General features: G+C 31.8%; 1 protein-coding gene across 1 annotated transcript in view; it reads left to right on the forward strand.

Annotated features, from left to right (window-relative positions):
• The first annotated feature begins 832 nt into the window (after window positions 1–832).
• Window positions 833–12,735, forward strand: part of LOC118189912 (forkhead box protein K1-like) — a 59,457-nt gene continuing 47,554 nt past the window's right edge. The window contains exon 1 of the mRNA XM_085810904.1: window positions 833–1,408. Within this exon, the coding sequence (XP_085667030.1) occupies window positions 1,050–1,408 (359 nt within the window). The 5' untranslated portion in view covers window positions 833–1,049. The remainder of the gene's footprint in view (window positions 1,409–12,735) is intronic.

Genomic DNA, 12,735 nt, shown 5'->3' on the forward strand with positions numbered 1-12,735 from the left:
TTCGTATTGTGATAAAACAACGGTACATAGAGTCATCGAATTTTGAATAACGTAATCCTCCAACGAATATGAGCATGTGGAAGACCAAATTTGAAATTTGTTTTATGATCGATTTCCTATTTTTTAAAACTTTGACGAATTTTTGATTAACAAACTCAAGGATTTCAAAGCGAGCAATGGCAACGTTGTGCAGAAAAAACATTTTTATCTCCAGCGCGTGAGTCTCTGTATCGGAAATTCTAAAGATATGCTCGTTTTAAAACTATTTTGCGATATTGCTGTTGCACTGGATCTTATGGTTTAAGTGCGAGGAACATGATATTTAATAAAGAAAGGTAACACACAAAATGTTAAAAAACGCCCCTTTGGACGTAATTTAAAATCTGAAACATTTCAGATTTTTTTTAAAATTTTATTATTATTATTATTATTATTATTATTTTTTTTTTTTTTTTTTTTTTTTTTTTTTGTTGTTGGCCCCTTTCCAAGAATGCCGAACTGACATACGGTCACATAAGGATAAGTTTTAATCATGGTTTGAATAAAGAGTAGCATACTGATAGCTTCAGTGGCATGATATTGCCACAAGAAGTTTTAGACTATTACTTTTCCAACATCAACGATAGTTTATTTCAGATTTGCATTCTTTTTCCACTGTATTAAAAATTATAACTTTTAAACCGCTAAATTATCTTCCTGCTGTGTGGAAGATGTAAAGGATTTGATATTAAATTTCGGGCAGTTGTTCTCAAGTTAGCTTTCGCGAAATGGCGCCACGAATTTCATCATTGTTTACAATTTGCTATTAACCGGCTTGCCATCTAATGTTTACATTCGGTGTCACTTGCTCATGCGCAGTACTTACAGTATGTTTACTAGAGTGAAGCATCCCTTTCCGCTTTCGCATCTTGTCCAATGAGCTGAGGCTATTCGTTCGTTGTTAGACTATCCCAACCAAAATACGGTTTTCATTGATTGTGTTTGTTCACTGTAGTTACGGAGCGAGTGGTCCACGCGAAGGCGTCAGCCATTTTGGTCGGTAGTGTATTATGGCGAGTTCTCATAAAGATTCAGATAGTGATGCTTGGGCACTGTTAGCTTTAAAATCTGCACCAGCAAGTCCATCGAAAGTGCAATGGAGCCCCGAACCCAAAGGAGCTGCTATTGCAAGGCTAGAAGGCCGAGAATTCGAGTATATGATCAGACAGTACCGTATTACTATTGGGCGAAACAGCCGAGTTGGTGAAGTAGATGTAAACATGGGTCATTCGAGTTTTATTTCGAGAAGACATTTAGAAATAACTTTTGAATCTCCACACTTCTTTATGACTTGTAATGGAAAAAATGGAGTGTTTGTTGATGGAGTCTTTCAAAGAAAAGGTGCAGCTCCTCTGCAGCTTCCAAAAATGTGAGTTTGTTTTAAGCCTAAAACGTGTTTACGGTCAAACCACGTTTTTTAATGTAGCGGGTCTTCGTTTGTTTACATCATTGTTTGTTTACATAAAATTCACTCTTTCTTTCTGAATATTTGTTTGTGATGAATGCAGGTAATCATCGTTTTTCCACTATATGATGAGCATATAATAATTCTAGTTATTAAAAATTTATACATATATATAATGTATGTAAATAACTTAATGCTTATCTTAGGCTTACGTTAGTTTCTGTTTTTGCACTTACTTATACTAGTTTCTTTTTTTCCACTTACACTTGAGTGATAAGTTTTTATTTTAATTTTAGTGTGAAACGCAATTTTGTTTTATAATACTGCTATTAATATTATAAACTAAAATAAGTTGGTCAAATTCTATGCCTATATAAGTTTTTTTAAATTGCTGCTTGTTTTAACTTACTAGCTTATTAAAGTTATTGTTAATCTTAAAAAGAGTAAAGTGATGGGTATTTTTTTCACTATATAACAGGTAAACGGAAAATTTTGAAAGTGAATGTGAAAAAAAATCGTTCTTCTTATCTTTATTTAACCTTTTATTAAAATCATTGCGTGATCTTAAAATAGCAATAACGTAGTTTATGCGATTAAAAATTGCTCCATAGTTTATCTTATTTGAAACAAAAATTTTGTGTTTAATGTGAGTTATGTTAAAATTGTTCATGATTTTGTAAGAGTTCAGAAAATTAGAAAGTCTTTAATTGGTCTAATCCCGTGTGCACCGGATACTAGGATTAAACCGGGGTAACTCTTTCACTGAAGTTACTTTATTTTTGCTTATGAAATGTTTTGCTTGAAGCAGAGAAATTTCTGTTCTGCTGTATATTGTCTAAATATTTGATAACATCATTTTTTTAAACTTAAATGTTGATAGAATAAATAAAAATTTTTTAAGATATTTAAAATTATATTTTTTTAAAGTATTGTTATAATCATGTATAATCAATTTAGAGTTATAAATTGGTCAAAATCAACGTATCTTTTAAATTACAGTGTATAAGTTATTTTCCATTCTTCTTTATGTAGTCATGTATCCTGTACTGAAATAGGCTTACCAAATATTTTATTTTTAAAAGTTTCAAATTAACCATTCATTGTGTGCATTTTATTAGTGTATTAAATGTTACGGTAAAGTGCAGAATCGCCCACTTATTTGTTTGGCGCTTTTTACAAGAGTAGGATTTTGGTCAATTTTCTTTGACTTTTAAAGTGAAAATAGGTTGATGTGTACGTGGATAAAGTCAAGTGAGTGCACAATGCCATTTTTGTGCGATTCTGGGATTTTTTTTAAGTTAAAATATGTCGGATGTGTACATGGATACCGAATATGTGCATTTCTTAAAAACATGTCAAGCAGTGGGCGATTCTGCACTTTCCCCGAATGTTAATGTGTAAAATAGTTATTGAATACTTATTATGCTTACCTATATATCTTTTATGGATCTGAAATTGGAAAAAAAATTAAAACTGCAGATGTAACAGTTGCAAAAAACTCCATTAAAAAAACAGCATCATAATTTTTACACTTTTTAATACACTTATAAGTTAGACTTATAAGCACATTTAAATTTCATAGTAATATTTTTAATTGTGGAAGGGAGTTGCATAGCTTTTAAGATAAAGTAAATAGTAAATCCCCCATTAGTGCATGAAATCTGAATATAGTGAAAAACTCAGGTATTTTATACATGCAAAAAAGACATATGTTCATTGATGCCGTTGTAGAGCCTAGAATGCCTCATACATTCTTATGCTACTTAAAAAAAAAAAATAATAAATAAATAAATAAATAAAAAAATCTGAAATGTTTCAGATTTTAAATTACGTCCAAAGGGGCTTTTTTTTTAACGTTTTGAGTGTTACCTTTATTTATTAAATATCATGTTCTTTGCACTTAAACCATAAAATTCAGTTCAAGAACAATATCGCAAAATAATGTTAAATTAAGCATATCTTTAGAATTTCCGATATACACAGTCTCGCGAGCTGGAGATAAAAGTATTTTTTTTCTATATAACGTTGCCATTTCTCGCTTTTAAAACATTGAGTTTGTAAATCAAAAATTCATTAAAGTTTTACAAAATATAAAATCTATAATAAAACAAATTCCAAATTTGGGATTTCAGATGCCCATATTCGCAGTAGGATTTCGTCATTCAAAATTCGATGGCTCTATGTACCATTGTTTTATCACAATGCGAGAAATAGACAATCATTTATGGAGATTTTTCATTATTTAATTTCTTCAAATATAATGCAGGACTCTAACATTTTGTGGCAACAGTTTGAAAAGTGAACCGACGTTTATGAGTCCGACGCAAAATCGCAAAATGAAAACAATAGTCCTTCAGGAACAAAGCCCCTTTGGACTAAAAAAACAAAAAAAATTATTTTAAAGAAATGGAATTTTTAAATGTAGTTGTAATTGTATTTGAGTAAGTTTTTTGGAACTACTCTTATACCCGCCCTCAGGTTGGCAAATGCGGCGACAAATTTCTCGCCAAACACTTTTGCCGAGAAAATCCACGGTGCCATATTACTATGTAAATTTTTTTGTCTACATTTCGAACTTTAAGCCTAAAATGTCTCCACAAACGTGGTTTTCGCACATGCAAAATCCACGTTTTGAACACACAATTTAAGCTAAAAATCAGAAACGTAAACAAAAAATTTAGATAGCAAAAATGTAAAGTTTCTAACCAAAAATATTTGACAAGAATCCATGTGCACAGCAATATGTTTTAACTTAAAAAAACATCTACGAATTGCAAAATTTAGGCAACGAACAAATCTATGAACTACCCACACCTCGCTTTAATAAATGAACATAACAAATTTCAAAGAATACCATGTACACAGCATCCTGTTTAAACTTTAAAAAAAAATCTACGACTTGCACAATCTGGGCACTGCGCACAAATCAACAAAATAAACTATTACAAACAATTCAAAAAATAACAACAGAAATTCATAGTAAAAAAACAATGAACATAATATTCTACAAAATAAAAACAGTAAAAAAAATGCACTTACTATAATACATTCGTTAATAAAATTTTGCCAGTCGCACGTCTGTGAACAAAATTGCCACGATTTTCCTATATTGCATGTATTTCTGCAATTCGAAATTTCGAAAGTAATGATAAAAAGCTTTCTCCAAAGGTAACTTACTACACGAAAACCATGATCCAAATCTGAAACTCCACTGACAGCTATGTACTTTACCAGCAAGCATTTGACTGCAAATATACACAAGTTCTTGATCCACACAAGTAAAAAAGTATGTTGAGAAGTATCGAGGACATGCCCCCTTGGGTTTATGTTAGCTGATGCGATTTAATAAACAGCTCAGTTTATTTACATTACTCAATCCATGATTTCTTCTTTGATTCTAAAACAAAATACCAAAAACTAAAAATACTGCAGTGGAATGAAGTCCAACTTTCTCCACTCTATAAATTCTACCATAACAGACATAAGGCTACATTTAGTGGCCAGAAAAATGTATTAATTAAACATTCTATCTAAAATTTTGTTATGTGGTTTACCTGTCCTGACAGTACATTTAAATGACAATTCATATATTACACACCTGTCCTGAAAAGGTTTTTCTCCGACAGAAATTTCTTTCTATATGAAAAAAATAGATTTTGTAAATGGTACTCATAGGCCAAAAGATTACATTTAATTCCGTTTGAATTGAGAATAACTAATTTGTTTTAAACCCGGGAGATATAGAGATGGATGACCTGTAAAATGGCAGAATTTTTAGAATTTAGAGAAGCACTGAGTAACAGAATTGAGAAATTGCATAATCTTTAGAGTTCATGGAAGGCATTGGAATGCAGTATTTATAGGTAGTAAAATTTGTAGAATTAAGAGGGGTACTTGTCAGCAGAATTTAGGATCTGCCGAGATTGTAATAGACTAAAATGTGTGGCTGATCTTTGGAATATGGTAACAGGTTGTTTGGCGACATTTTGGAGGCGAGAAAGGTTACTACCTAAGACTTTGGTAATAATGTGAGAAGTACTGAGTTCCGATTACGCATTATTTTGTGTGAGGGAAATGAGAGATCATGAGATATGTCATGTGACATTAATGGAGAAATTACAGTTCTTTAATAGGAAAAGGGGGTAAATTTGGAAAAATATCTGTAGTATTATATTATTTTGTATTAAGCTTCATTGTGTGTTGTGTGAAATAGTGTTGATTAATTTTTGGATTGCATGGCGCTATCTAAAGTGAATTCTAAATTTTTAATGTGTTTATCTGATAATTCAAAAGAATTAGTTGAATGGTGTATGAGTGTAGGTTTAATTGCGGATAAGTATGAATGTCCAAAATGTGGGAATGAAATGAGATTGTGTGAAAGGAAGAATATTACAGATAAGTTTGAATGGCGGTGCAAGAAATATGGTGAAAATGGACATTTTGTGAAACGGAGTGTAAGGAAGGGTACGTGGTTTGCTGAAAGTAGTTTGAGTATGGGTGAAATTTTATTAATTTTGTTACTGGGTGAATAGACTGCCAGTTGACTACTGGATTTCAGATTTAGAAATTAGCAGTAGAAATTGCAGCCGATTGGAACTCTTTCTGTAGGAAGTGTGCGTGCCACGTAATGAAGATTCTGATGAAGATTAGGTAAGTTAGTATTTTTAATCATTTGAGGATATTATTTTTATGCATTGTTCTAAATGTAAGGAGTAAATAAATTAATATGGTATTGGAAAATTGTTATGATTTAGGGTACTTATGTATTATCGCAACAAGGTTCGCGCGATTTGTAAGTTTGAGTAAAGAAGTATGAATAGAAAGAAAATGTACATTTATTAATTACAGATAATTTTTAATACTGTTTTTTATATTATTTTGTTTTAAAATATAAAATAGCAATTAAATCCTTCCGGTTTTGAATTTGAATAAGTTGCAGAATTATTTTTTCGGCGGAAATCTTTTGGCTATTGCTTTTAGTACTGATTGAAAACCATCTTCGCCATTAACAGCTTGAGCTTGGCGCCATATAAATTCGATAAGGTATGAGTAAGATGATGACTGGCTGTTCCTCTCTGTTTTTTGTTGCGCCATTTGGCTGAGCCCTACATGCGCTCTACATGTTGTGTGTGAACGCCTGTGTTGGGATCCACAAAGTTATATTTGTGATTAACAGTTCCATGCAGAAATCCAGCATTTTCGAACTCACTTGTATTGTATCCTTTCCAGCAATCTGAATAAATGATGCTTCCTTCCTTGATATTTTCGCAAATTTTTTCCATGAGAGTAACGGCGCTTCTGTTAGGTACAGTAACCAAAAAAGTCTCTTTCTTTTCTCGGCAAATTCCGCCGAAAACCCATTGCTGTGGGTAGTACACGCCCAGTGTTAGTTTTTCTTTTTACAAATAAACTTTCGTCTAAACACGTAAGGTTGCCATAAGTAGGATCGCCAAATTTGGCGATTTATGCGAATTTTGGCCTGGTTGCGTTAATATGTAAGTACCTGATTTAGTTTAAAGTAATTAGGATTGTAATCTAATTTTTATTAATTTAATGTATGTGCTTATTTATATTTTAAGTAGTGTTTTTTAATTTAATGATCATGATTTTGTGAGTTATATGTTTGTAGTATTTTGGAATACGTTTGAGTAGTATAAGTTGAGTATTTTCATGCATTTTCGTGAAATTTTTATAATTTATGAAAAAAAAAGCAGTGTACATGGATATAGTGAAGAGTGTGCGCAATGCCATTTTTGTGCAATTCTGGGATGTTTTTTTAAGTAAAAATAAGTCGACGTGTACATGGTTTAGTTATATTTTATTTAAATGATAGTTATTTTGTGAATTTTATGTTTGTAGCCATTTGGTATACGTTTCAGTTGAAGTAAACGTGTATGGAAATAATTTAAATATTTGACACTAAGTATTTGTAACCATTTTTAATGTTTGCAGTATAAATTCGTTGGTGACGTTTATAATATAATAGATAATTTAGAGGTAAAAGTTTTTGGATATTTTATTTATTTTATACGTGGAAATGTTCATCCTTGGAAAGGGTATATACTTTTTCGCGATCAGGTAATTTCACATATGTGCTTTTTACCAAGTTTAAAGATTCACAAAATTTTCCTGAATTTTCGTGCAAATTTTTGTAATTTATGAGAAAATAGCAGTGTAGATGGATAAAGAGTGTGTGCAATGCCATTTTTGTGCAATTCTGGGATGTTTTTTTAAGTAAAAATAAGTCGACGTGTAAATGGTTTATGTGTGTGTGTGCTATTCTGAAAAACGCGCAAGGAGTTTGCGATTGTGCACTTTTTCCCAATTTTGCAATTAATATTTTGTCATGATTAAGCAGTTTTGTTACATAAAATTTCTAGAAGTGTAATTCGGCTAGTAGATTGTTGGAAAAAGTGTTGAGTAAATAAAAAGAAAAGAAACATGTCTTTACTTCGTGAAGACAAAATGGTCGCAAAAAAATCGCCAAGTTACCATAATCCAAAGATCAACCAAATGTGTAGTGCTGCCCCTGAATAAGGTTTATATATATGTGAGACTTTTTATTTGAGACTCAGATAAGCCTAAAAAATATGCAGGATATAGCAATAAGTATAATAAATAACTCAACCAGTATAATTCAGGTTAACCTTCTTGCCATGCAATAGAAGCAAGACCAAATTGAGCGGAACGTCTTCAGTTGCCAACCTTGTGATACATCACTAGTAGTGTATAGCTATACGATAAGTGTTATGATAATAGCTATGAAAATGAAGGTTTTCAGATATTACAAACAAAAAGTGAAATTTTCCATAGAAGTGGTAGTAAATGAAGATGATATAACAGGTTTTCCATTTGCAGTGTCAGTATCAAAAGCATCAGTAATGTAATGAACAGTGATATCTGTAGTAGCAGGCCCAGATCCAATAAGTGTGGGGCACGATTACATTTTTTTTTTTTTTTGTGGGGTCCTCTGTATGTTAAATATTTAAGTAAAATGCAAATTCAATATATGTAAACCAAATGTCATGGATTATAAGATAGATAAACTTCTACATACATTAAAAAATCAAAATGCACAAAATATAAAAACAATTACATTTTATTGAATATAAATTTATATAATTGAATATGAATACAGTCAAAAGTCGTTAATCCGGACTCGTCAGGACTTCGGCCATTCCGGATTATCGATTTTTCCGGATTATAGATCATCAGTTTAAATCTGGTAAGATGGCATGCAGAAATTATAAAATTTAAAATATGAAACCGTAATTTATGAAATAAAGATCAATTATGATCTAAAGAGTATCAAAATTTACAAAAGAAAAAAAAGCTTAATAATTATTTGTTTACTTTATTAAACATTTCTTTCAATGCAAGTTGTTTAAGTTGCTCATCGTTTTATGTGATAATACTTTCTCTTTAATTCTATAAACAGGCATAATTTTTTCTTCAGTTACAAAGTTCCGCGGTTTAAGTCCTATAATTACTGTGTCGAGAATACCGACTAATTTGTCAATTGAAATTTTTTCGTTTTCAATAACCTCTGTGTCACTTTCTTCACTATGGGAAGCGACTTATAATGAGGAGGAATTTGATTTAAATCATATCAAAGACGGAGTACATCGAGATGAAATACTACATTTAGTAAGGAATTATAAGCCAAATAAAATAAAAACATCTGCCCTGAAGATAAGGATAGTGCTAACAGATCAACTTCAAATTCATTGCACGCCGCTGCCCCCCCCTCGTTCATTGCACGTCCATTGTTTAATGGACTTCGAAAAATACTTTCGCTTTGTAGATCCTTTACATATTACTAAATATATATCGGAAATTCTATTTGACATAATCGAAAGTTCAAGCTTACTGTTATAAAATTGCTCTTAACAGTCTGCAAAAAATAATAACCCGGATCTAATTCGAAGATTAAGGAACAACGAAATCTGCAACATTAACTGAATTAGAGATAATTTTGGCTTAGCTTATACCGTCCTTTATATTAAACGTGCATGCGTAAAGTATTATGCGCATGCGCACACACATATATGTGGAATTGCTCCAAAAAATGGATAAAGTCATATCCTTTGTTTCTTTAACTATTCCGAAATCTGTTTATCAATTTCACGCTGCTCTGCAGGGGGGGGGACGTCACGGCACGCAATGAACTGGAAGTTGATCTGTCAGCACTATCCTCATCTTCAGGGCAGATGTTTTTATTTTATTCGGCTTATAATTCCTTACTAAATGTAGTATTTCATCTCGATGTACTCCGTCTTTGATATGATTTAAATCAAATTCCTTGTCATTATAAATATCACAATACACATCAAATAGTTTTTTGATCGCAATTTTCCAATTTCGACTATGCGTAATGTATGCTTTACGCATGCGCGTGTTGAAAGAAATGTTTAATAAAGTAAACAAATAAATATGAGGCTTTTTTTTTTGTTTTGTTTTGTTTTTGTAAATTTTGATACCCTTTAGATCATAATTGCTCTTTATTTCATAAATTACGGTTTCATATTTTTAATTTTATAATTTCTGCATGCCATCTTACCAGATTTAAACCATGATCTATAATTCGGAATCACCGAAGTCCTGACAAGTCCGGATTAAAGACTTCGTACTGTATATATATTTTTATTATCTCTATGCAAAAAATCTGATGTGTACACCACATGACTTCCTTTTATGGATTATAAAATTATATGCATTTTATTTAAACTTATTTTCTCGAATTTCATTAGAGGTATATTTCTTATTCAATGAATTCAGTTCTCATTTCGCGGTAAGGCAAAATTATGTAAAATCTCAAAATATCTTTATTAAAAATTTAAAAATATAGAAAAATGTAAAATATTAAATACATTTAAAACAATTAAAACAATTTTTAGAATTAAAATTACAATTTCTACTTAGAAACAAGGGATTCGTCAAGGAGGCAGATTTTTCAGTGCACAAAACGAAAAGTTTACTCTTGGTTTCACTCAGCAAAAAGACACTGAAAGTTCAGAAAGACTTAATTCACTATTCTGCTAGGTTTCAAATGTAAACAAATATGACTGCTATGGTAAGAAAAATTAGGCTTACCCGCACTTAAACAACTTTTTAAATTGTTGATAATTCTACAACTATTGCATGCAGATTAACTAAAGGCATAAAAACTCTAACCAGAAGATGAGAATAACTATTTAATAATTTTAAAAAAATGCACTCATTACCAGCATATAAGAATAAAAAAAAAAAAAATTTGCTCATGGAGACGAGTAACAGAGTGGGTATAGCTATCTATATATTTATATAATTTTTGCACAGCTGATTACAACCAAAAAGGGAGTTGCACAACAACTACGTGTTATAGCAGTCCTATATACAAAATTTCGACATTCTGAGACTACTCGTTTTTTGAGTTTTGCGAGATACATACATAGATACCTGTGTACATATATCATCACGAAAAAAATCTGAATCCGTGTAAAATCCCTTTTTCAACCCATTTTGGAAAAAGAGTCCTTTATTCCCTCCTTATGTACAGATGTCAAGCAAAAACTTTGTTAAATTACATTCGATAGCAGTCAAAATGATATTTTCTTTGAAATACGACTTCGAAAATTTTAAGGTTTTAACTGATCGATATTTGCAACCAGTTGTTGGCCATTTTCGGTCTTTAAATAAAATGTGGCTTCCCTTATTCTTTCCACCATGTACGGCCCTTCAAACCTGGGCTCAAACTTCGCAACTCTGGTTTCTGGTGCCGAAGATAAAGAATATTTCAACTTAAGAACTTTCTGTCCCACTTTATATTCGAATTCCCTTCCATTTCTATTGTAATAGATTTTTTGTTTTTGTCTTGCTATATCAGAGCTTTTAATTGCTTCGTCGATAATTTTCTGAATGTCTTTTAACTTGAATTCTTCTTGTCTCTGTTGTAAAAAGAGCAGCTTATCCAAAGGTGGTATGATTTTTCTTCTTAAAAATAACTCCGCGGGGCTTTTCTGCGTAGTATCGTGCTTTGCAGTTCTCAAGGCAAACTCATTGACACAGCTGTACTGCAATCATGAAAATTTTTCACACATCCCCTGATAATTTTTACAATATTCTTATTTATGCATTCCACAATATTCGACTGTGGTCTATATGGTACCATTTTTAGATGGCGTATGCCAAGTCCTGTGCACAAATTTTTAAATATACTGCTAACAAACTGTTTTCCGTTATTTGATATTACTTTTAGTGGGGCCCTGTATTTTAATATATATTTATTTAAGAACGAATCTGCGACTATTTTAGCTAAAGCTTATTTAAGAGGGACTATTTCTACCCATTTTGAAAAATACTCAGCGATTGTTAAAATATATCTGTTTTTATTTATTTTTGTCCTAGGTTAGGGTCCGAGCAAATCTATGCCAACTATTTCATTTGGAAAAGTGGTCTTTATGGTTTTTAAATACCCGGCTGGGCTGTAATTAACATCATTTATTAATTGGCACATATGGCACGACTTAACATACTCTGTAACAACTTTCTGTAACTGCGGAAAATAAACCACTTCACATACCCTCTTTAGTGTTTTTCGTATTCCGAAATGTCCAGCAGATGGTAGATCGTGCAACTCCTCTAAGATACTTAAACGTAGACTCGCTGGGATTACTGGTCGGTATTCCTGATTTTCATTTGTTGCCTTTGTATAAAATAACAATTTGTCGATTATTTCGTAATGCTGTGCTCTATTGCGAATAGCCGTTAAATCTAGATGTTCAAAGTTTTCAGTGTCTTCCAGGTATGCGTAAATATCTTTAAATTCCGGATCCTTTTTCAATTCTTCGACTGTTGTTTCACGGGACTTAATAACTCTTGAGGTGAGCATAGCATACTTGATTGTGTTTCCCTCTTCATCAAATTTTATTTGGGGAAGGGCATGGGCATTATCCTTTCCTGGAGGTTTTTTTTTTTTTTTTTTTTTTTTGTGATTCAGTTGAATTTTTGTAATTTTAAAGTCCACCGTATCAAGCGAGGTGATAAATTTTTTCCTGAATACAAGCGACCCACTGCCGCATGATCTGAGTAGACCGTTATCGGTGAACTTCCGAAGTAGACACAAAACTTCTGAACTGCTAATAACACAGCGAGCATTTCTCGCTCAGTAGCGGAATAGTTCCTCTGAGTAGCATTCAAGGTTTTCAAAAAAAAAGTTATAGGTTGCCCATTTTGGGAGAGCACAGCTCCAACTGCATAATTGGATCCATCCGCTGAAATTTCTAGACCTTGCTCGCCTTCTGGAAATTTAA

Source organism: Stegodyphus dumicola, chromosome 2, assembly GCF_044657685.1.
Source record: "Stegodyphus dumicola isolate Sdum_Otavi_A_Nest chromosome 2, ASM4465768v1".
Classification (NCBI taxonomy): Eukaryota; Metazoa; Arthropoda; class Arachnida; order Araneae; family Eresidae; genus Stegodyphus; species Stegodyphus dumicola.